Genomic DNA, 26,466 nt, shown 5'->3' with positions numbered 1-26,466 from the left:
TTTTATTTTTGATGTATTCAAGTATTTGGAATAAAAATAACTCAAATCTGAGAAGTGCTTCAAACAAAATAAAAGGAGAAATCAAGTAGGACAAAACAGAATGGTAATAAAATCTGGACTCTAGACATAAGTTAATAACATGTTTCTATTATTTCAGTGAACCCTTAAAACATTTTATTCAATAAATCAATCTTCCAAACAAATACTCAGCACATAAAAATTGACAAAGTTTATTAAGAAACAGTAGTAATAGGTGGTTTTTAAAAAGAACACCAAAGTTGACAATCCACAGACATATAAAAAGATAATCAAAATATTAAATACTACCTAAATTAAAGACCGTAATTCCAATCGCTAATTTTAATCGTGTGTCTTGGTGGAGCAGCTGTCGCTCCCCATGAATTCATCCGTCTTCCCGTGACCGCTACAGAGACTCACTTCCAGCTCAATCACTTAGTTTACTGCAGCCAACGCTGAGCACACGGAGTTAGCATGCACTGTATCACAGAGAGCACGAGATGCTATCTGCACAACCTTTTCCTCAGGCTACCTCAGCCATCTTTAAAGTGCAAGCTGCAAACAGGCTGTTTCCTAAACAAAGGAGGTAAAGGCTTATCTAGGGCAGCTGTCCACACTGCCCTAAGTGGTTACACCACTAACCCAAGGAAGCCAGCGGTCCTCCTGCACTACCAGCCAAACATGTACTCCATCGCTCTGGATACAAGACTTTCATCTTTCTTTGGTGTTTGTCTGTCAGAAATAACCTATTAAAACATACACCACAACAAAGAAGAGAAAAATAATGTGTTAAGTTACAGTTTCTTTAAATGCAGTCAATTCTACCATTAATGTCTAATTTAAAATAGAAACAACAAAATGAGCTTCTATAACTCAACTATGGAAGTTTGACAATATAGATTTTTAACATTTAACATTTCCAATTAGAAAACTAAGAAAACCCAAACACTACAAGAAATGAGAAATTTAAAATACAGATTTAAAATATAACAATAAAAATTCTAATTCTGGCTGGGCGGTGGTGGCGCACGCCTTTAATCCCAGCACTCGGGAGGCAGAGGCAGGAGGATCTCTGTGAGTGATTCTAACACAGAACTCGACCGCTCATCTGACTAGCACACACCTTTCTGCAGGTGTCAGGACCTGTGCCAAAATCCAGGACTGTTCTTTGGTAGTGGACAATAACAACAAAGTTAGCATTATAATTCGATACTATTCTTCAGAGAATGTAATAAACTGCTGTAAATCTTTTTAAAATTAAAATTTGTCCTCTCTGATATTTAAAGCAGGTCACCTCGAGACTATTACACTGGAAGGGGTTTTGTTTTTGTTTATCATTTTATAAACTTAATAAAGTTTAATTTTCATGCTATCAAGGTTCTGGTGTGCATACAACTGTGACTGAGGAAAAAAAAACCTTTCAAGATATTTTAAGAAATGTTCTTTTGCTGTATTGCACTAGAGATCAAACCGAACACCTGGGCACACGCTGGATCAGTGCCCTACCACCGAGCTATGTCCCCAGCCCAAACAAAAAAACTGTTTAAATTTCCAAGGCTCTAACTTTAAAATGGGAAATGTAGAGTCTGAAGGTTTCACCAAGGAAAAGCACCAGGAAACATTTAACTGTAAACACACACACTCAATCTCCACAGGAAACATTTAATTTTACACACACATTAACCCCCCACCCCCAGCCCTCCAACTGCCCCTAAATACCTGGTAGTCACTAGTGGAGGCCTTGTAGGCTGTAGCAAGGGGCCGCATGGTAGAGATCCTAGGAGTGCTCCCGGGCTGTGCTGGGGTGCCTAAGGTCTTGACGGGTGTTGTAAAGGCTACAGATGGAGATGACAGGGCTCCTCTGTCACCGTTTTCCATGACACTCTGGAGAAACGAAAAGACACAGGACATACCATCTAAAACTGTGTGACATTTTAGAGAAAACCTTACTAAAAAGGCAACCAATTTGGTCTTTAAAGTTTTCAGATAAATTTAGCTTTGAAAAGACAGTATGTCCCTTAGTTAGTTGGAGCCCTAACCCTCAGCCACATCAAACAGACTCGGTCTAAGTATAAATCACAAGAACCAGAATCCCCAGGCAAAATGGAAGAAACGGGGTTCCAGAGAAGGAGGTGAGAGAGGGGAATGGGAATGAAAAGGAACAAAATATATGGTATACATGTATGAAATCCTTTTAGAAGCATCTCAGGACAGACCCTATGGTAAGCCATCAAAGACAACAAAAGAAAGACTCTAATTATTTTACATGTAACTGTGCAACTGCTGTTGGGCCATTGCTGTCCCTAAGAGAGGGCTCGGGGGTCCTGGCTTCTACATAGCTTCAGACTGAGTCTCCTTCCGATTCAGGTTTCTCTTAAGGAGTCTAAGACAGAATCACCATCTGCTTTGCTCAATTCCGTGTGCACTGCAACAGTAAAGTGCCTCGTATGTAGTATTCGGATAGAGGTTTGCATGTACTTACTCAAGTATGTTCAAACTGATTTTTTAAGCTACAAAGAAAAGTTTAAGTTCTACTCACTAATGTTGAAAGAACACATACAGAGCCAGCTGTAAAGACTGAAGGAGAAATGAGTACAGGAAAGCTTCAGCTCCTCATGGCTCAGCATGAGCTGGCACCTGTGCGGACACAGCACCAACCTTAGGCTTCCTGAACCTGGTGCTGCTCTGAGCAGTCCTGAGGTCTAAACTCCAGGCCTCACTTCAACAACTCTACCATTGCTTAGGCTCAGCAGACCCCTCTTTTGTGAGAAATGAAAGGATGTGGACAGATTGCCTCTAACACCTTGTGATTACTTTTGGCCTACTGTAGTACCATACTACCATAAATATCATCTTCAAACTAACAAAAACAAGCATAGTGAGGCTAAGGCACAAGCACTATGTCACTACTGAGACTTCCCTTAAATCAACTACAACCTACTTTATCTATACACGGCTTGACACCGATCATGATGGATTCTCCGAATATTCTCCCATCTTTGCTTAAGGCTTTCCGGGCCTGCAACTTAGACTGGTAACGGATGTGCATCCAGTTGCCTGTGTTAGACATCTGCAAAGAACAGAGTTATTACTTAAAGTGCGAAGCCCAGACAAACATACAAACACAAGGAAAAAACTAACTTTCATTTTGTTATTTGGTACTCTGTAAAAAGCTGCATATTAAAATTCAGAAAGACCCTATGGAAAAACTTCAATAATCCCTACCCAGATCTCAATTCTCTAAAATAGAACATGTGGCAAATATTCCCTAAAAGTAAAAGGAACTCTCAAAAGAATTATTTCCTACAGAAGTTATATTAGCAACTATTATGAAATTTTAAAACGCTATATTCATGAACATGACTTTGTGTAAAACTGAATTAATAGGAATGCAATCTGGGCAAGACCTAAGTATGGGACAAGCCTCTCTAGAGGCTGCTGCAGGATAAAGAGCTCTTAACGAGGCTCCAGCAGATCGGGGCTCCCCACTTCCTCCCCCATAAAGCATAAGAGAAAAACATTAATGTAATATGAGACATATTGTTAATCCTAGGAGGCTGTGACTATTCTAAGAAAGGAAGGGAGGTCCCTAAAACTCAGTCTACTCTTTAACTATTCCTTCTCAGCAAACACTCCTGAGTTTGACTCTTGTACACTCCATTTTATACATTCTTTGAAAATAAAAACTAAATTTAAATTTAGAAAAATAATCAGAAGTAGTGTTCTTCAATTTATAACTTTTGTCTCTGTAACCAAAATCTTAATTGAAGAAGAAAGTATTAGCAGCCTTACCACATGCTTTAAGATATTCCCATACTGTGCAAACTGTAATAATATATAAGAAGCAGACGCCTGTGGAAACCTGGGGGAAGAATGGCCCAGACAAAGCCGTCAGTTTCCATCACCAATACAGCAGCAAACTACCACACCACGCTTCCTCTAGAGTCCATCAGTCACTCAGCTATTCTCCCTTCCCAGAGCCCACCTCTGAAGTCTTTTACGTCCCCACACCCACAGCTCTTCCAGTCAGGCAGATGCAGGTCTGCACACACACATTATGAGATGTAGTTATAAGTAGGGCTATCATGACTCAAAGGGCAACTCTTCAAATTATAACACCGAATCTCTCTGCACTGAGCATCACCTCAAGACTTCTGAAACTTAGTGCTCAAAAATAAAACTCGGCATCAATAACAGCAAAAAAATGACTTAAAAGGATGATACTCAAAAATAAAACTAGCATCAACAAGAATGTTAATCACATGAAAATGATTAAATTACTCTAAAATTACTTGAGGTGATATTCAAATTTTTAATAGCCATATCTTTAAGAGGATACTTTATTAGGTCTTACAGTCTGAATATCTTACAATAAGGCATAATTATTTTTAAAGTCAGAATAACGAAGTGATTTACTATTTGAAAATAATACGAGCTACTACCAGTTTAGAAAAATATCTGAAAAAATTTTAAACCAATATAAATTAATCTGAAACTTCAATTAAATAGGCCTAAACAGGCATGAGGGGAAAGGTGAAATTAAACACATTAAAATCAATATAAGTAAACCAGGAGCCATGGCACAGGCCTTTAATCCCAGCACTCGGGAGGTAGACGCAGGAGGAGTTCAAGGCCAGAAGTCAGGGAGAGAGCGAGATCCTGTCTTAACCAACACTGAACTCAGAACTGAAATTTCATTTTTATTTATTTATATATCTCTAGGTTTGAGATTTTTCATTCCAAAAAAACAACAAATAAATAAGGCACAAAACTGAAAAGGTGATAATGGCTGCATGTGAAGATGGCATTTGAAGAAATAAAACGTTTTCAGGAGCCACGATGACTTTCGGAAAATCTAATCCAGTCCTTTTAAAATGATCATTTATGACAATGGATATTTTGTTTATTTTTTACTATGACCCCAAACTGACAAAAAAGTTAAGCAAAGGAAGAACATATGAGAGACTCCCCTTAAATGAACAAAACGTTCTATTTATTCCTTTAAAATATGCGTCAGTAAGCACATAGAAAATAGCTAAGACATAAAAGTAAGGATACAGCATCACAAAATCTTAAATTTTTTTTTTTAGAAATCCATATTTGAAGTTATAGATGTTTATTTTGCCTCTCTGTTCAGTATCCTCTTTCCCCATCTCCTCTCATCCATGCATGCTCACACACACACACCACAGACTTACTTTAATGTTGGGGCAGCATTACTTAAATAAAGCATCCAATACAAGAAAATCAATCAATTTTTTTTAAGAAAAGATTTATTTATTTATTTATTTATTTATTTATTATATATACAGTATTCTGCCTACATATATCCTATAGGCCAGTAGAAGGCATCAGATCTCATTAAGGATGATTGTGAGCCATCATGTGGGTGCTGGGAATTGAACTCAGGACCTCTGGAAGAGCAGTCAGTGCTCTTAACTTCTGAGCCATCTCTCCAGCCCTTAAATATTTTTTAAAGCACTAGAAGTAATTCAAATACTTTTTCTAACTACTAGACATCTTTAAAGTTACACTAACACTCGTGAACCCAAAAAACAGACTAAGAAATGACAAGCATGCTCAACACTGCTCTACTTCATGAAAATAGAAAATTTTAAACATTGAAAAGCAAAATCAAGTAGTCAGCTCAAATGCCAGGGACATGGGGCTTTGCAAGGTTTCCAAAAAAACAAAGGGATGCAGCTGCCCTATTCTCACTAAAGCAGTCAGTAACATGAAAATCTCTTCAAAGCAGTAGCCATCATGCCTCAAAGGGAAAGGCCAGTTACAGCAGAGTGCAAAAACAGGATGTGAGACTTTCCACCATGCATTCCCATACACCTTCTGAATTTTTAAATGTTAAAATAAGTTAAATGTATAAAGCCAAATAAACACTTATTATCCACTATTTATTCTCCTTCAAGAAACCGTGTGTGTTATCTTTATATATTCTAGTCCCAAAACCAACATAGTCAGGCCCAAATAAATAAGGCAATCACACTTTTTTTTGTTGTTGTTGAGATAGGGTTTCTCTGTGGCTTTGGAGCCTGTCCTGGAACTAGCTCTTGTAGACCAGGCTGGTCTCGAACTCACAGAGATCCGCCTGCCTCTGCCTCCCGAGTGCTGGGATTAAAGGCGTGCGCCACCACCGCCCGGCTGAGACGGTGCCACTTTTGTCACGCAGAACATAAACCAATCTCAGTACTGCCAGCTCAAGCCAGCTAAGAGACTACCAAAGCACAGAAGGAGCCCCCAGAAAATGTGGAAAGGGGATCCTGAATCTAATGGGACGGTCTTGCCTTTCACAACTAGGAAATGATTTGGGAAGAGCATGCAAGACTTAAGTTCTAGCCAACAGTATCCAGGATGCGGCCAGCATGCACAAGCATGACACAGCCGCTGTCTGCAGTTCAGTATGAAACTCATCAGCAACAGAAAGACAACGCGGTAAATGTCGCCAGCTGTTCATAACTGTGGAATCTAGAGTAAGTGTGTGGGTGTTTGCTGGCCAAGTCTTTCAACAACATCAACAAATACTGGGGTGGGGTAGTTTTTTATAAGGTCCATAATCCTTACCCAAACACAGTCACCCAAGTGTCATCGAGGTGATCTTCTGAAGTCAGAGAATCTCCTTGAGTATAAAAAGGATCCAACTGGGCAGGAGATAGTGTCGTCTTCCGTGGCTGACCAATATTTGCTGGACTAAACATGCTTTGCCCTATATTAGTAAAGTTAGGAAGTTAGCTACCAATATAAATACATGAGCGTATTTTACAACAAAGATCTTAGTTTAAAGGGCAAAGTATATTAAAAGTTGACAATACCCTCTTCAGGACTCTATAGGCACTATTTTTACATGTATATTCACACACACACACACACACCCCTCTCTCTCTCACCCCCCCCCCATCTTTAATCCCAGCACTTGAGAGGCAAAAGCAAGAGAATCTCTGTGAGTTCAAGGCCAATTTGGTCTAAATAGCAAATTACAGGCCAGCCAGGGCTACACAATGACACTACACTCTGTCACAAACATAAACAAATAAACCTAAGCAACCATCCCTTCAAAAACTAATTAACTCTTTCTACAAAGATATGCCTTTAATAAGCCAAAGACAATAAAAGGTACATTAGTATAAGACCTGAAGCCAATTCCATTTTTTATGCCCTGTATAGCCATTAATATACAGTTTAGTTATGCTATATCATGTAATAACCTTCAAGCAAGAAATTAAATTAAGGCTCAAGTTGAGACAACCATTATGACCTTTAAAAAGACGAATCAAAATTAAGTCTCAAATGAATAAGCAATCTAATTTTTGCCTTGTCAACTAATCTAAAAAATGTAATTACTTATACTAATCGAAAAGCATTTACATAAGTTTAATATAATTGCACTCCACCAAGTTAATATTTAATTGCTCCACTGATTTTACTTCTTTTAAATCAAACTTCTGGTACCAATACTCTATTCTGTGTAAGATGAAAATAAAATGTACCTATCAAACCACATCAGACTACAGTATACTTTATTTTCCTTGGTAAATCACTATCCAGACGTCCTTCATAAAACCAGATTAAAGAGAGGGCAAAAGCCCTTATTACCTTTCAATTAAAGAACAGATCCAATTATTTCAAACTAAATGAAAACAAAAAAAAATTACAAGAAATTTCAACAGGATATGATAAATGAACAATGAAAATTTGGGCCACGACACCTTCTCCCCATGAAAGCGAGCAGCACAGGGGTGTAACTAGGAACTCTGCCTCAGCTCAGTGTACAGTGGGGCCTGTGTGGTCCCAGGGAGAAATACCTACACCTAGGAACTGTCTCCAAAAACCTGAGGCATAGAACAGGAATGAAGTGCTGGGCCTCTAGAAGATCCTGGAGGAGAACCTCTTCCTGGTCTGCTCCCCATGGCTTATTCTGCCTGCTTCCTTACAGAACCCAGAGCCACCAGGAGTTGGACCCTCCCATCAACCATTAATCATGGAATTGTACCACGGACTGGCCTACAGGCCAATCTGAAGGAGTTGTTTTCTCAAATGAAGTTCCATCTTTCCAGAACAGCCTGGCTCCCAACCCAATGAGACCAAAGATTTCATCTCTAAAGAAAACTAAGCCCAAGTTTATGGTATGGTGGTTCACACCTTTAATCCCAGCACTTGGGAGGCAGAGGTGCGCAGGCAGTTCTCTGTGAGTTTGTTGGACTCTAGCGTCCAAACACTGAGGAGTCACCCTCAGAGACCATCTCACACACCACAGCTGATGCAAAAGCAATTTGTGAAACTAGGAACGACCAGGTCATCTTAGTTTCTAGGGAGTGTGGCACTTATCGCCCACTCCCTTCCAGGTTCGTGTCAGTTTGTTGCCACGCGGCTTCTGATTTTGAGTCTATGTCTGTCTTTTTGTTCTTGTGTATTTTCAGTTCTACACCAGAGTGGTGGTGAGAGCACCAGCTTCTGGTTTTGAGTTTGTTGTCTCTTTGTATTTTTTGTTTTTGTATGTCGGTTTGTCTTTGTTAAAATCCACCTGCAGGAATTCAGAACCTGGCACTGGGCCCCTGGCCATCATCAGTTTCCCTGATTCCGAATGCAGCCCCACTGCTGGAGGAGGTGATGGCTGCCCCTCCCCAAGCCCTTTATTTTCTCTCTTTCCTGTACAGGAGCAAAAGAAACCCAGAATCCAGGCACCTCTGGTTCTTCCTGATATCCAGCTGAGCATGACAGACTTCTCCCTCCTCCTCCCCCGGAGGGAGCACTTCGTTCCTGAGGAGCCCCCGCTGGTCAGGGCCCTAGCCCTGAAAACTTCAGTACTCAGTGTCTATGCTGGGAGAGGGGAGGGATGTCCACTAAAGAGAGTGATCTCCCAAGCATTTCCCCTTTGCTCAGTAGCAGGCCAATTACAATATTGCCTTTTTCTGCCTCTAACCCTTTCTTCTCTTACAACCCTTCCTTTTCTCGGGACCCTCAGGCCGTGACCGGGCTTATAGAATCTGTTCTGGTTATTCATCAGCCCAGTGGGGATGATTGCCAGCAGCTCTTACAGGTGCTCCTAACCACAGAGGAAAAAAGAATGTCCCAGGAGCTGACAGCAGGCCAACCCAATCACCGGACAAGATAGAGGATGGGGCTTCAATACTCCAGCTGGGAGGGAGCAGCTCCATCTTTATTGCCAGAGTCCAGTTGGCGGGTCTAAAAAATTCTAGGGGGGGGTTGCAAAGCACCCCACTAATTTGCTAATTTGGCTAAGGTAAGAGCAATAGTACAAAGATCTGATAGTACTCCTACAGGATTTTTAGAAAGACTATTGGAGGGGTACAGGATGTAAACCCCTTTTGATCCTATAGCAGCAGATGGCCAAGCCAATGTAGTGATGTCTTCTATAGGCCAGTCAGCATCAGATATTCGTAGCAAGTCGCAGAGAATGATGGGACTGCAGAGATGCTCCCTCCAAGACTTAGTAAAGAAAAAAAAATTAGACAGATAGGGAGACAACAGAGGATCGCAGCTGCAGAGACTGTGCACCTCAGACAGAGCAGCCCCTGAATGGCCAAATGCTGACTTCAGTGAGAAGAAATGGCCCTACAGGACTTTGGGCTCGAGACACTTCCCAAAGCAGCTGCTGAGCAGAAGCGGGTCAGAGAACGGCACCGAGCACAGCCGGCTACTGAAGCGGCACTCTGCCCACCTGAGAGGCCAACGCAGCAGCCACAGTGATAGTACTGAAATTCCCCCCCCCACCCTTGCTTATGCTGTGCACCCAAGTGTCCGATTCTGGGGTGTACGGAGAAAAAGGGGGAGGAGTTCCCCCTCGCTATGTCTAAAGCATTTGACTATGGCCACAAGGACTGCTGATTATTCCTGAGTGTCCCACGCTTTTATTAGAAAAAGACCTGTTGGAGACTTTGACTTCCCCTACTGTTCTCCAGGGCTGTAAAGAAAAGCAGGCTACTCTCTGCCTTTGCCGTGCCCACCTCGCTGAGAAAGGCACTGCAGCCACTGCCGGCTGAATCCTCCTCCCAGCTGCCTTGGTCACAGCCCAAGCCTGGGAACTCTGCTTCCAGCCACCTGCCCCAGCAGGTAGCAACAGACTGAAGCGAGGAGAGGCCCGGGAGGTGCCTGAGCCCAATTCCAAACAGCCTTCCCAAGCTGCTTGCAAGTTTCACAGAGAACTGCCCCCAGCTCCCAGACCGCAGCTGTGGGAAGCTTGGGGTACAGCAATGCCCAAGCAGAGCCGGTTTTGGTGGCGCATGCCGGTAAGAAGACAGGGCAGCAATGATAAATGACCTGAGCAGCCTACTTAAAGGGACATCAGCCGGATGGTAAAGAAGCTTTTTCTTACCAGGACTAAGAAGATCAAAGAAGAAATCTTCTCAAGGTTTGGCCTGCCCAAGGTAATCGAGGTTGATGGTAAAACTGCCTTGTTGCCCAAAAAAAAGTCAGGGCATAGGTAAGACTGGGGAAAATTACATTGTGCATACAGACCCCAGAGTTCAGGACAGGTAAAAAGGATAAATAAAGACCCTTACAAATTAGCCTTTGGAATCTGGCACTAGAGACTGGGTACAGCTCCTTCCCCTAGCCCTGTTCTGTGTACGAAACACCCCGTCTCAGCTTGGACTAACCCCCTATGAGATCCAATATGGGGGAGCCCCTCTTAATTTCCTAAGGCCCCTCATGACCCATTTGCTCACAAACCCAATCTGCAGGCGTGGTTGAAGGCTCTCCAGATCTCCGAGCCCAGGCATAGAGACCCCTGGCCACCCTGACACCTGGAAATTTCGCATTCGTTCCAAAATTGACGCCTGGGGTATATCCGGAGGGACATGAAAAAAGCTGCAGCACCCCACAGCCAGAACAGCAGCTGCCCGCTCATACCTGCAATCCATGCCTCCTCAAGCCCTTGCTTTGATACCCCTGCCCTCACCCCTGATTTCTGTCAACTAGTGCCCCTGGAGGCTGACAAAAGATTTTCCCCTGGAGAAAATATTTGGGCACGGGGGTTCAGACATCTCCCCCACTTGTCTCCCAGGGGCAAGAAGCGGGACTGTCTCCATGGATGTCGGGAAGGACTTGGGGCATAAGATGGTATTTAAAACCAAGTACTATCTGACCAGAGCCTGCTGCTGCCGGCCAGACTAGACCCTCCCTAAAGGGGCCCTAGCTATCCCTGCTGCTGCCCGCTGGACTAAGCTACTCTCCCTGCTTCTTTGCTGGCACCTCCCAACACCAGCCCGGGGCACCCGGAAATCTCACACCCGTTCCAGGTTGGCGATTCTGTGTATGTTCAGAGACACTGGTCCCAAAACCTTAAACTTCACTGAAAGGAACCCTACACCTACTGCCCTCAAAGTGGACGGTATTGCAGCCTGGATCCGTGCATCTCACGTCAAGCCTGCACCTCCACAGGACGACCCAGGACCTTCCAAATGAAAGTTTCAACGTACCCAAAATCCTCTCAAGGAGGCCTGACTCTGCCAGGCTTGCTGATCTTTGCCCTGACGTTTATACCCCAGGACTTTAACCTGGACCCTGATTAACTTTGAGACTGGGCAAGCCTTAAGGCTAGCCACTGGAGTTTATTCCCTGAATACCTGGTTCCCCCAGCTAACTTTTGACCTGTGTGTTTTAGCAAAAGCCTCTTGGGAGGATACTGAGCAAACCCCTGGAAACTTTTATCCTGTATACAAATATTCTGAATGATATATTTGTCCGGGGGGAAAGCAAACTCTGCAGTATGGGGGGGGGGGGGGGTGCTAAAATATTTTATTGTGCTGCCTGGGGATGTAAAACCAATGTCAATGTCTCCTGGTTGAGGGTTAACAAAAAGGACTTAGTCTCTTTCACCCGTACCATACCAGAAAAAAAGTCTGAAATCACAATCACTTTCACTGAGAAAAAAAAAAAGAGCTAACCCGTTAACAGGCAATACTTGGGGTTTATAGTTATATGATCCAAGAAGGAAAGACATAGGGATTCTGTTCACCCTGTGAGATGGTTTCTGGGGGCGACTCCTTCTCGGTGTTTGGACGCTAGAGTCCAAGTTCAAGGTCATCCTGCTCTACAGAGCAAATTTCCAGACAGCCAAGAACGTTACACAGAAGAAACCCCATCTCAAAAAAAAAAAAAAGAAAGAAAGAAAGGAAGAAGGGAGGGGGGGAGGGAGGGAGGGAGGGAGGGAGGGAGGGAAAGATAAACACCTCAAAAAAATCAATGAGCCCAAGCCAGGTGGTGGTGGCACACGCCTTTAATCCCAGCACTCAGGAGGCAGAGGCAGGCAGATCTCTGTGAGTTTGAGGCCAGCCTGGTCTACAAGAGCTAGTTTCCAGGACAGGCTCCAAAGCTACAGAGAAACCCTGTTTCGGAGGGAAAAAAAAAAAAAATCAGTGAGCCCACTCATAGAAGAGACAATAATGAGAGGGTAAAGTGAAAATCTATTTAATGAAAAAGGAAATTTGCTTGTTTGTACTCAGAACACCAGCCAGGCAACTTTGACTTTCTTTAAGACTTTTCTTTGAGAAAAAAATTAAGGGGGAGGGCTACATAATCTGAAACTGACCTCCAATTAGCCCTTCACAAAATATTCAGTGTATTATCCAATTCTCCTACTGTGCAGCGCAGTAAGAAACAAGAGAGCTTCTATTAATCTTGTCCCCAATTCCAACCAATGGGACCCCTACCTACCCATATAAACAACTCTTTATATAGTTTTTAATAACTCAGGAAATACTTAGTCTATTAGGTATGCATTCTTAAATTCTTAATACTTTTGGTAAACTATCCTATCTATAAACTCAGAAAGCAAGCTATACAAAGCATCACCTTTCTAAAGGAAGTCAGAAAGTCCCTAAATCTGGAGTAAGACTGCTGGCAACCATCAGAGCCGAGAACAGAGTTTAAGAAGAGGACTCACCAGTCACTGGAGTTGTGACTCCAACAAGAGGGCTCTGCATCATTGAAATGTTTGTCTGCATGAAAACAAGAGTGCTAAGTCAACACAAAGTTCTAACCATGCACAGTCATTACTGTAGAGAACTCAGCTACTACAACACCCTTACTAACTAGAATGAGTGGTCTCTAACCAGCTCACTTCCAAAGGTACTTACCTTTTGTCTTCTGACCAGCACTAACGCAGATTACGCAAAGATCAAATGTCCTTTTGTTTTTATTATACATTTTAAAATAAGAAACATTGGGCTGGCTTAGTGTTAAGTGCTCTTGATGCCAAGCTTACCAGCTGAGCTCAACCCCCAGAATCCACAAGATGGGAAGAGAGGACCTACTCCTACAAGCTAGCCTATGGCCTCCACAGTACAATCTTGGCACTCATTTGCACACAACATAAACACACCCAATAAATAAGCCAATTAGAACAGAATTTAAAATAAGTTACATTGGATAAAAAATATTCTATAGGAACTAATGGTAACATGCTAGCTATTTGGTTTTATTTCCCAATGTACAATACTCAAACTATGGATATAATTGTAATTTGTTTATTTAAGTCATCAAATTCACAAAGAAAAAAAACAGAAAAATAAGTAAAAAGAACATATTCAAATGACAATAAAAGACAACTTATGTTTAACACTATCAGTATATTACAAAGAGGAAAAGTATCATTAGGCATCATTAGAGGATATTTTAAAGGATGTAAAAAAAAAAAAACCCTTTTACAGGGGCTGGTGATGGCTCAGCAGTTAAAAGCACTTGCTGCTCTCCCAGAAGACCTGAGTTCACTTCCCATCACCCACGTCAGGCAGCTTTAAGAGGTTCTAACAACAGCTTCAAGGGATCCAGGGCCCTCTTTTGGCCTTCAGGGCACTCACACGATGGCATATACACACATAAAAATACACATACACTCAAAAATAAATGTGTTTTTAAATCCTCCTATAAACAGAACAAACCAAAAAAATCTAACCACTACCAACTATCTGATCCAAACCAGAACTGAGCATGGTACCTTGGAATAACTAATTTTGGCCCTCATCTATTTACTAATATGAATACAGACTTCAAAGTCAAAACCATCTTTCTGTACTATGATCTATAACTCCTTTAAACATTTCAAATAAGACAAGAACTAATGCTAGGTCTTCTCATGCAGCAGAATAAAATGGTCATGAATCCAGAAGAAGCAGTGATACTCATTCCAAACTTCACGTTAGCTTTACTTAACTTGCAGAATGGTCCCTATTCAGGATGTTCTAGACTTAGCAAACCCAGAAGAGCACTGTCCATTAAGAATGGCACACATGTAAGTCAGGCATTCACATACCTGAGAATCATCAGAACACCTACAGAAAGAACACACTAAAAAGCAGCTTTCTTAGTAAAATAAGTACTGGATGTCTATAAAAGGATAATGGTCTTATGTAAATAAAAAATTTATAAAACAAAACTCTCAGGCCAGGCATGCTGGCAGATACCGTTAAGCCTAGCACTTGGGAGGTAGAGACAGTGTTATTTGTGAAAGTTCCAGGCCAGCCTCAAAACCACCAGCAACAAAGCTCTCAAATCATTATTAAATGCTCAACCTCCAAATACAACCCTGAATTTTCATTTTATTTTTTTTCCCTAGAAAAGAATGCATAAATCTTAAGCTTAAGAAAAGAGAACGACTTACAACCCTAATAACACTCTACATTTACAATAATCAGGCTGGGAACATGGACAGGTTAATAAGACATACCTATAAAAACCACAGACTCACTTAAGAGAAAACAATCCAGTGTCTACTACCTTTTTTGCTACTATAGGATCTTACTATATAGGATAGGCCAGTGGTCCTCTTTCCTTGCCTCAATCTCCCAAGTGCAGGGCCTATAGGTGTATGCCACCAGGCCTAGGTGTATGTCACCATGCCCACCTTAGACTTTTTAACACTTTAAGTGCATTTCATGATAAACTTGAGTATATACGTACTTGCCTATTCTATACTTATGGTTCCTTCAGAACAGACACCAGGGAACTTTCTAATTACTGACCGCACTGTGTAAGCACAAACACACAATGACTAATCACGGAGCATGAGAACTTGTGCATCACCTGTCTTCTTGAAGTCAAAGGTGTCGACCCGAGTCCTGGACTGGAAATGTCATCATATATACTTCTAACCGGTGGAGCTCCACTTTTATCTTTAGGAGCAGGGACAACTGGCTGTGGCGGTGATCCCCCTGTGTGTACAAAAAGCAGTCAGGTGAAAAAGCAAACTAACCATTCATCTTTCTTTTCAGCTATGTTTAATTTATGGTTTTGAAATAACAAGCTCTTTGTTTCCTAGAGCGATGCAGCCTTTAATATGTGTAAGAGTCACCTGGGCTCCGGGTAGATGTCAGACTGATTCAAAAGGAACAAAACGGAACCAATGACCACACCTCTAACAAGCTCCCAGGTGACGTCACAATGTGGGTGAGCAGCAGACTGCACTTTGAAAGATTTCAGAATTGCTACTGGAAATTTTTTAATGTCTAGAAAACACAGGTAATCTTGCTTTCTCTACTCTGTGCTTAACATTTCAATACACAATGTGATCAATCCCAGAGCTACTTACTAACTTGGTCCTAACTTATTTACTTACTTGGTCCTAACTACCCAGGAAGCCGAGTTGGGCAGATCACCTGTATTACAAGGTCAAGGCCAACACTAACAACACATTAGGCTCTGTCTCAAAACAAATAAAATATAATCTCATTTCTTACTAAAGTATGTACTAAACAACTCCACTGAATATATATATATATATATATATATATCTGAATAATTAAAATCACTCCAGTTAGAAATTTGATTGTCAAATGAAACAGACTGTATTCATAATTCTTATAGTAGAAACATTTTTAATAATGACAGAAAAGACCTGACTTCTGTGACATAAACAATGCTAAGCAATAAAGCAGCCCTGGGCTTTATTTAAACAAATGCAGTTTCAGCAGTAGTCCAGCTCTCGGAGCCCAGACCACGGAAGAGAGTCAGCTGCATTCGGCTTCATGATGTCACTGAAGAGCGAGTACTGTCAAATTATTACTTAGCTTCACATTCCTCCTCTGAACACTGTTTTGAAAAATGGAACTATTACTACCTATTTTGTTGAAACTGTTGTTGTTGTCTGAAATAGGATTTCCTTCTTGTGTATTTATAGCCTTGCCTGTCCTGGAACTTGTTCAGTAGACCAGGCTGGCCTTGAACTCCTGAGGACAGCCTGCTCACGTCTTGCAAGTGCTCAGATTAAAGGCGTGTGCAACCACCACCCGGCTCAAACTTTTTTTTTTAAAGACAAGGTTTCTCTGTATCTTTGGAGCCTGTCCTGGAACTAGCTCTTGTAGACCATGCTGGCCTCAAACTCAGAGATCTACCTGCCTCCCGAGTGCTGGGATTAAAGGCGTGTGCCACCAACACCCAGCCATTTTTCTTTAAGGAAGTAAATATAAAATGATCAGCATTCAGCCTAGCTCACCACTTAGGTATATCTTAATTTCTTTTGGGTTTTACGGTAGCTGCTTACTGTTTTATATTTTATCGTTTTTAGACAGGTGGTGTACTGCTCAAGCTGACCTCCAACTCACTAGGTGGGGAAGAATGTCCTTGAGAGAATACTACTGCCTCTGTTTCCTAAATGCTGGAGTATAGGCTTTCACCTCCATGCCTGGATATATTTATGGCTTTTAGACAGGCTTTTTCAGGGCCCAGCTTGCCTAAATTGTCCTACGTGGCCCACACTGACCCTGAACTCACAATCCTCCTGCACCAGCCTCCTAGGTGCTGGGATGATAGGAGCTCACCAGCAAACTGGGCTAAGGTATAACTTTATAAGAGAAGTATTTTTAAATTAATAATGTATTGGTAAGGGAGAATGCTGCGCCATTCCATCTCTGAAATTCTACTAGGAATACTGATAAACCACACCACTACTATTAGCAATTAACCCACCTGCGAGCAAAGGTGATCTCATTTCCATTACTCCTACGGACGGGCCACTAATTGATCGAGGCTGTGGAGTCACTGGAGCTGGCAAATCCCCCATTAAAAATCCAGGTAAGAACTGGGCATTAACGCCTGTCTTCGGAGATGTCGGTGAACCCAGCATCATTGGTTCAGATCCTAAATTAATCAAAAATTGAAATAATGCCATTTCTGTTATATCTAACAAATAGAGCAATTTATGATAAAAGTTGAATAATTTAATCAACACAATCCTACATATTATGAACTATAGTTGAATCTACTTTAAAACAACTAAGGGTTCTTTCAAAAATATAGAAGACAGTCCTCACAGTGGCGCTCCCTCATTTTCACCACACCAGATCAGCCCAGGGCGTAGCCCATCCACCCGCAATGTTCATATCTTTGGCAGATGGTCCTGGTTATATTATTTTACTTCTATAAAAGCATCATTTGAAACTCTTATTATTTTAAAAGAAATCTCTAATACAAGCAGAAAATTTTTTCCACAGTTTATACTGTGCAAACAAAAGCAAGGAGACTACACCAATTTTATACAAATCTTGACCAATCAGAAACAATGGGTTTAGCCTCTTCTTCCTACACATCCAACTATGCATTGTTTCAGTAATAAGGTAATCATGCACACATTACAACACTAATAAGGTTACAACTTGCATTTTAACTCAGGAAGACATTGAAAGTAGTGGTAAAGCTTACTTTCAGATCATGATCATTTATTAGAAAAATCATTTGGAGAACTATAATCAACAAAAGTTTCTCTAAAATAAAGCCAATCTAAAGAGAGATCTAACACTTCATAAGCATCAACTCTAAATTAATCTTCTAGGGTTGAAAAGAAGTCTCAGTGGTTAAAAGCACTGACTACTGTCCCAGAGGACCCATGTTTGATTCCCAGTACCCACATAGCAGCTCACAAAATTCCAGTTCCATGGGATCTAAAGCCCTCTTGTGGCTTCTTTAGACACGTGGTACACTTGTACACAGACATAAATGTAGGCAAAACAACCCATGCACAGAAAACAAAAACAGACCTACATATTAACAATGTAAGTTTAAAAAGAGGGGAAAACCAAAGTAATTCAGAAAGGTAAAATAAGTATCAAAATAAGGTGTAAAAAAAATAGCTATATTGTAATTCTTTTGTGAAGTACTAATTACATGGTGCTACTGCCTATTTCAAAAGAACAGGAAACTCAACCAGATGTCTCAAAAAAGGGCATATTGGGAACAATACTTAGAAAACTACAGTAGCAAAATACAAGGTTTTTGGTAACAATGCAAACTACCTTCATTCTTCCATCTACAAAGGAGTACGGTAATTACCACATGACAAGAATTAGGTCAAGGGCTGGTGAGGTGGCACACTGGGTAAAAGCCCTTGCCACTAGGCCTAAATTCAGTCCCCAAAACACACACACACATGCATCCACTTGCACATTACATAAAGAAAAACCCACTTAGGTCAAGGAAAACTTGGTCCCCTAAACACATAGTGAAGGAGTAAGAAGTCCGACTGTCACTAACCATCCCTTCACGGCTAGACTTAAAAGCTTAAGGGCTGCATCCTGCATGTCTTAAACGTCACTTCTCAATCTCTGCCCCAAAATATTAAGTGCCACACTGTGGTCCTCGGGGAGCGCATGTGATGAGAAGGGGCTGGGAGAACGCCATACCAGCAGATACCTGGAAACCGTGCCACATGTGAACCTCGGCAGACTTGGCTAGGCCACATACAAGGATGTTCTTGCTCACAGTATGTACTACCTCAACAAACATGTCATCGCTCAACAGAAAACCTGGACCTACTAATGAAGTTTCCTAATCTCTAAGGAAATATGAAAAAAAATACCTAGATCAATACCTGGGCACATGTTATAATGCAACAGTATATCTACATATCTACATTAATAACATTATAGGTTCAGTTTTTATGACAAGCTGAAAAAGAAATCCAGTTCGTTAGCTACTTTTTTTTTTCCGGTTTTTCGAGACAGGGTGTCTCTGCGTAACAGTCCTGGCTGTCCTAGAACTCACTCTGTAGACCAGGCTGGCCTCGAACTCAGAGCTCCACCTGCCTCTGCCTCCCGAGTGCTGGGATTAAAGGCGTGTGCCACCACCGCCCGGCCGCCCTGCTATTTTTAAAGAAACTTTCTATCCAAAACATGGTAAGCATGACATGTCCCTTGAATCTACAGAGTTAATTCTGCACACTATATGCCACGCTTGCTCTCTTTTTCCAGCTCAGAAAGCTATAAACAATCCTGTGAGTCTTAGCAACTGTAAAGTGGTAGTTTTGTTTTCTGTTGTAAAATACGACTGTTGTCATTACTCACAAAACGCTAGACTGTTTTTCTACGGCATCTTCGGGAAGTTTCCCCAACCAATAATGGGATGAACCTTTAGACTCAAGAGTCCTGCGACAGAGCCACATTCCCAAGCAAAGGGCGGCGGAGGGGGCAGCCAGGCTGGGTCTAGGCCATGCTCCATGCTCCACACACCAACTCCTTTCCTGAAGGACCCGGGCGGACCGCCCACCCCGGTGCACGCTCTCGGGGTGCCGGGCAGGCGACCGCACCGGGGCCGGGCGCCGGCATCGACCGCGGCGCTTCCCGCTCCCTCCGTGGCGCGCGCCGGCCGCCTCCCCGTCCCCGGCGCGCCGGCTGGGCCACTAGGGAGGCGGCGGCTCCCTCACTCACCCAGCGTGGGCGCCTGGGGATCCACGGCAAACGCTGCCATCGCCACGGCCGCGCTTCCTCCGGCGGGCACCTTCCCGGTTTTCAAAAATGGCGGAAACGCTCTTCACCGTTAAGGCCGCGCGGCTCGCGGGGTTGCGTAACTTCCGGCTATGCTCTCTGCAGAGGCTGTGGGTGCTTCCGCCATGTTGGAAGAGGGCAAGCTTCTTGGCCCGGTTGGCGAGTCTAGGGTTTTGCTGGGGATGCGTGGCAGAGTGTGGGACCTCTGGTTCTGAGGATGGTTTTGGTCACGCCTCAAGCCTCCTGATATGTTTGCGTTTGTGCTTCACAGAAATAGATTCATTTGCTCGCTTGTTAATTAGTGTGGCTTCCCCAGTGCGCTCTCTTCCATCGGCTTTCCTATCACCTGGGACAGTAGTCTTAATGAAACTCGATATCTCAACAACTTGATTTCTGTACTTGATATCGGACGTTCATTTCTCAAAGTTTTCCACCATTTATATGTCATTTCTCTTAAATGTGTTGGGCACTATTTCATATTAAACCATAATTAATGCATTGTGTATTAATACATACAAAAGAATATAGATAAAATAAGTAAGTAAAGGTCATTCTGCCCACGACATTCCTGTCTTCCCCTCTTCACTCCTTTTTTTCCTGGGGGTATATTCTTGTATTAATCACACACATCTACATAGAATGTATGTTAAAATGTTTAGTTTCACTGTTTGCAAACAATAAAAAAAATAATGTGCTTCAAGTTCTATATTCTAGAAGGTGCTCTGGTCCTTTCCCAGCCTTTCCAAAATATTGACGTATCTGTTGCTATTTCTTTCCAAGCTTTCTAGAATCTGGGAGAGCTTTTGTTACAGGAGTGGAGTAATAGTGTTACAGTGTTGTGTTCAAATCCACTGGAAAAGACCAAAGACAGAGACTCAATTCAAAGTAAATGGATTTATTCCTCTTACTGCTAGAAGAAGGGATGGCGGATGGCAGCCTTAAAACGAAAAAGCATGCAGAGCCAAAAAAGGCCGAAGGAAGGGTCTATAAAGGTGGACATTACAATTATCTCGTGCTTTAGGGAATCCACAGCTGGGCGAGAAAACTGCTTTTTTTTCTCTCAGTTGTTTCTCTTCCCTGTTACACAGGGATAAAGAGACAGTCTCATCCCTGTCCCATGGTGACAAGAAAGAACAAGCAATTCATTACCTCACAGTGGTAACAGCCCCAGGCCACATCTCACAGGCTTTTCAGGGAAAAGGTCAACAGCCCTTGAGCAGTGCCTGGTGCTGTGTTTAGTTTCTTAGCCATCACAGGGAGTCCAGTATAATTATTACAGAGGCCTGACCACTCTGGGGAAAGTGTCACTAACAGCTGAGAAAAGCGTTTCTTCCTGAGTAGTCAACAACAGTGACAAGCATCAGGTTGGGGCTGGCTGTCAAATCCCCACAAAAGCAATAGCAATTCCAACATTAAATGGTAGATTCCTAGAATTCAACTTTGGTCTTTGTTTCTTGTTTGTTTTTGTTTTTGTTTTTTTTTTAAATATTTATTTATTTATTATGTATACAATATTCTGTCTGTATGCCTGAAGGCCAGATGAGGGCGCCAGACGTCTTTATAGATGGTTGTGAGCCACCATGTGGTGGCTGGGAATTGAACTCAGGACCTTTGGAAGAGCAGGCAATGCTCTTAACCACTGAGCCATCTCTCCAGCCCCTGTTTTTGTTTTTTTGTTTTTCAGGGTTTCTCTGTGTAACAGCCCTGGTTGTCCTGAAACTTGCTCTGTAGACCACGGTAGCCTCAAACTCAGAAATCCACCTGCCTCAGCTTTCCAAGTGCTGTGATTAAAGCCACCAATACCCAGCATTAGAATTCAAATTTCAAAACCACTTTCAGGTTCAATTTACTTAAAAAAAAAATGTGCTGAGTATAATGGTTCATGCCTTTAATCCCAGTTCTCATGAGGCACTTAGGAGGCAGAGGCAGGCAGATCTCTTAGAGTTTGAGGTCGCCCTGGTCTACAGAGTGAGTTCCAGGACAGCCAAAACTGTTACACAAAAAAACCCTGTCTTTAAAAAAATAAAAAATGGGGGATGTGCTTCTGGATTAGTTCATATAACTTTGGTGTGGTTGGTTACAGATTTTAATTGCCGTTTTATTTTAAAATGTTTTCCTTGGAGAAAGTCATTTTCTTTCCCTCCGTGCATTTCAGTCTTTACCCTTCCAACTGGCTCTTTCCTGATCAGGACTTGAAGATGTGGTACACCTCCTCTTAAAAACCTCTCCACGGATTCTCCTGCCAGCCCCACCCTCATGTCAGAAGTCCTCTATCTGCCTGTCTCCAACAGTCTTTTATTCTTTTAATGCTACACTTCCTAGGTCTCCTAACTTTCTATCCCTTGCCTCTCTTTTGAACAACTGATCCTATTTATAGCTGGGAAATACCTGCGTTTGTCAAAAGCCTCTTTCCTCTCCTTCAAACTCTCAGTCTTATCCCTTGAAGTCTTTATCGGTCTTCACACTCTATAAATAATTTCCAATACCGCGTGACCAATCTCTCCAAAGCCAAGAGTCACGTTCCAGATGCTTGCTTGACAACTTGTCACCCTGCCAGTCCATCGGCCCCAGTGTACCTACTTAAAGTCCTCAGAAACCGGATTTGTATTTAATCTCTACATTTCATTTTTAATAAGATAGAAACAATCCCATGAGCTTGATGCATGCTGGTTATCTTGGCTTCATTGATCTCTCCTCTTCCTGCCATCATGTGTTAAGATAGCAATGCAGACAGAACACTAGATCTAATAAATAGATAGATTAGATAGATAGATAGATAGATAGATGATAGATAGATAGATAGATAGATAGATAGATAGATAGATAGATCTTTTAAAAAGTCTTCTTGAGGGCTGGAGAGATGGCTCAGAGGTTGAGAGCACTGGCTGCTCTTCTAAAGGTCCTGAGTTCAATTCCCAGCAACCACATGGTGGCTCACAACCATCTGTAATGAGGTCTGGCACCCTCTTCTGGCCTGCAGGCAGACACACAGACAGAATATTGTATACATAATAAATAAATATTTTTAAAAAAAAGTCTTCTTGATGCTTCGGTTTCTAGACAATGCAGCCAAGCCTTCCCACGCCCTTGCCATCACTCTTCCGCTGAGCCCAGCACACCACTAGCCGAAATTCCCCTCTTTATACATACTACCTGGAAGTTCAAACACCTTCTCTGGGGTATAGGAATATAGTTAAGTCTGGGTTTAATCTCCAGCACCCAAGGAAAATAAAAATTTCACTGGGTTTAATCTCTAGCAGCCAAGGAAAATAAAAATCTCACTGGTTTCCTTTACCAACAGGTACCTCCTTTTCTTCAGCTTTGACAAGACTGAAGAATTTGGCAATGTATATTATAACTAATAATACCCCAATATATACATATATATTGGAAAGGAAAATTTGAGTATCTCAGTATTTTCAATAAGGGGAGTAGAACCACATCTGTCATTTAGAGATTTCAGTAGGCACCTTGTAAGCATTTAACTGGGAATAGGGAATGGGCTTCATGGTTTAAGTACCTGCCATGCAAGCAGAGGACCTCAGTTTGGATCCCCAGACCCAGGAAAATCCAGGCACATGGTAGCACATGTCTTCAGTGCCAGCATTCTCACAGTGAGATGGGAAGTAGAGATGGGAAAATTCCCAGAAGTTCTTGGGTCAGCTAACCTGATATACATAGCCACAAACAAGAGATTCTTACCTCAGATAAGGTGGAAGGGTGAAAACCAAGACACAGGCTATTCTCTTACTCCCACATGGGTGCCATGGCATGCACACCTATACTCACACACACACACACACTTAATACCCCAAAATCCTGAACATAAATCTCTCACTACTTACTCCATACCTGGGTAGAAAGCAAAAAGCTGAGCCTGAAGATTAAGAAGTTTAGAAATACCAGTAGGTTAGAAATATCAAAAATAAGTTCTTTGCCTTCTCACCATAATTTTTAATGAGTTCTTTACAGGTCTACTCTGCACACCCTCATCCTCTTCTGAAAAGGTCCTCACATTTACAAGCCTTGCTTCTAACAGTCGGCCTGCCTAGTGTGCCTTCACTTTCTATCCCAATGTACAGCAATCCTGGCCTTCCTTCATCCAGCTTTAAGCCAGTACCCTTCCTCTAAGACCTCCCCCACATCTCAGTATGTGAGTACCCTTCCTCTAAGACCTCCCCCACATCTCAGTATGTGAGTACCCTTCCTCTAAGACCTCCCCCACAGCTCAGTATGTGAGTACCCTTCCTCTAAGACCTCCCCCACAGCTCAGTATGTGAGTACCCTTCCTCTAAGACCTCCCCCACATCTCAGTATAAGAGTACCCTTCCTCTAAGACCTCCCCCACATCTCAGTATGTGAGTACCCTTCCTCTAAGACCTCCCCCACATCTCAGTATGTGAGTACCCTTCCTCTAAGACCTCCCCCACAGCTCAGTATATGAGTACCCTTCCTCTAAGACCTCCCCCACAGCTCAGCAGTCATCATCCTGTTTGTGCATGACGGCCACTCACTCACCAGAAGATGCTTGCTTCGAAGGTTTTTCTTTTAGTCTCACAACATGGATTTTTCTTGAGAACAAGGTCCATTGTCTTTCCTTTTTTATTTTCATTTCATCAGTAAATGTATTAACAAATTCATTGTAAGTTAAAATATTGAACAAAGAATAATTATCTGACACAACTTATTTGAAGCAATGTTTGCATATTTGAAGATTTTTTTCAATCATAATCATAAGAACCTTAGTTCTATCAGAAGTGCTTATTATTCTACACAAAAACTGGTTTTTAGTTCTGTTTAGTGCTTTTGTTGGATAATGACAGTTTCAAAACTTGGATTATCTCATGATGAGAAACACTTGTTCAGTTTTTGATGCTTCTTGTCCAAAGAGGAGGTGTTTTGTATTTGCCACAAGCCTGCGTTCATTAGATAAGCATCTTAATTACACACGCTGTCTTTTTGATTTTCTCCTCAGAACCTGTTGAATAAAATGTCACATGGACTTCCCCCATGTCTATTCTGAATTTCTAATTTATCCAGGACACACACTCTCATTACTGTGCTGTTTTGTACTTTGTTGATTTTCAAGCTGAGATGGAGAAGTCTTTCTTCAATGCATGATGCACATGGTTGAGCATCACAAGAATACTGATCTAGTTATGGAAAAAGCAAGGACCAACTCAAGCTACACCAACTCAAGGCTCTTGCCCACTGGCCTGTCACTGAACAGTATAGGAAACACAGATCAGAACTTTGGTCTACGAATAATTCAACCTGAAAATTAATTCAGGATTGGATATATTTGAACTTTCCTCTCAACAGAAACGAATTGTGAAAATTCAGAAATATATAATATCTCAGAAATTATTTAATCAATTGATAAAGCCATAGTCAAACTTTTGTGTACCTATCATATATACTAATAATTCATCAACTTATGATTCAACTTAATTAAATCTCTATTAACATAGTTATATACAAATATAAAATCAATCTAGTGTTAAGATAACTTTATCTGTTCTGTAAGAATGTAATTTTTAAAAATTAACGAGGGGCTAGCGAGATGTAGAGCTCTTCCAAAGGACCAGAGTTCAATTCCCAGCACCCACACCAGCAGCTCAGAGTCACCTGTAACTGCAGCTCCAGGGAAAGCAGAGGCCAGAAGCTCACAGGCACCTGTAACTGCAGCTCCAGGGAAACCAGAGGCCAGAAGCTCACAGGCACCTGTAAATGCAGCTCCAGGGAAACCAGAGGCCAGAAGCTCACAGGCACCTGTAACTGCAGCTCCAGGGAAACCAGAGGCCAGAAGCTCACAGGCACCTGTAACTGCAGTTCCAGGGAAACCAGAGGCCAGAAGCTCACAGGCACCTGTAACTGCAGCTCCAGGGAAACCAGAGGCCAGAAGCTCACAGGCACCTGTAAATGCAGCTCCAGGGAAACCAGAGGCCAGAAGCTCAGTCACCAGTAACTGCAGCTCCAGGGAAACCAGAGGCCAGAAGCTCACAGGCACCTGTAAATGCAGCTCCAGGGAAACCAGAGGCCAGAAGCTCACAGGCACCTGTAACTGCAGCTCCAGGGAAACCAGAGGCCAGAAGCTCACAGGCACCTGTAACTGCAGCTCCAGGGAAACCAGAGGCCAGAAGCTCACAGGCACCTGTAACTGCAGTTCCAGGGAAACCAGAGGCCAGAAGCTCAGAGTCACCTGTAACTGCAGCTCCAGGGAAACCAGAGGCCAGAAGCATTTGCCATCAATCACATGCACTTATCCACACACAGGCACACACATACAAATAATTAAAAATGATATTAAAATTAGAAAAATTAAAAACCAAGATAACCACCTTTTGGAAGACTTTAGAGAAGAGATGGAATTTGTCTTCTCCAGATAGAGAGCAAAGGCAGGAGACATCATGCCCGAGCTTGTTAACTGCCTTCAGCAGCTGATGTGTCATGGGCTGTCATTCACTTAGACTGTGATGTCACACAAAGCACCCACATGACTTCGCAGCAGGCAAGGACAAATGTTTTCAGCTTCATGACTTACAGTATAAAGATGATCTCAACAGAAATACACGTCCACAGTTGGTCCTGGATTTTTGAGCCCTATAAACAGTAACTGTAGTTGTATCTCTCCAAGTCTTAAATAAATGAAACACACAGAAACGTGAGAATTTGCTGATGGAGTCGTGATAGGGAACAACTGACAGAGATGATGCCGTCAGAC

The 26,466-nt window shown here is 42.2% G+C and overlaps 1 protein-coding gene across 1 annotated transcript; it reads right to left on the bottom strand.

The window, feature by feature from the left end:
- Positions 1-214: 214 nt before the first annotated feature.
- On the bottom strand, positions 215-19,805 carry Nup35 (nucleoporin 35). Its single transcript, XM_041639780.1, has 9 exons — positions 19,686-19,805; positions 16,954-17,124; positions 15,073-15,200; positions 12,935-12,989; positions 6,595-6,736; positions 3,811-3,880; positions 2,960-3,088; positions 1,738-1,902; positions 215-764 (listed from the first exon to the last, which is right to left on the bottom strand). The coding sequence occupies exons 1-9, from the start codon at positions 19,723-19,725 to the stop codon at positions 687-689; spliced, it is 978 nt and encodes a 325-aa protein (XP_041495714.1). The 5' UTR covers positions 19,726-19,805; the 3' UTR covers positions 215-686.
- Positions 19,806-26,466: the final 6,661 nt, after the last annotated feature.

This window comes from Microtus oregoni, unplaced genomic scaffold (genome assembly GCF_018167655.1).
Source record: "Microtus oregoni isolate MIOR12 unplaced genomic scaffold, Mior012 000060F_ref0000265, whole genome shotgun sequence".
Classification (NCBI taxonomy): domain Eukaryota; kingdom Metazoa; phylum Chordata; class Mammalia; order Rodentia; family Cricetidae; genus Microtus; species Microtus oregoni.
The sequence above is the reverse complement of the archived record's forward strand: the minus strand, read 5'-3'. Positions and strand labels throughout refer to the sequence as shown.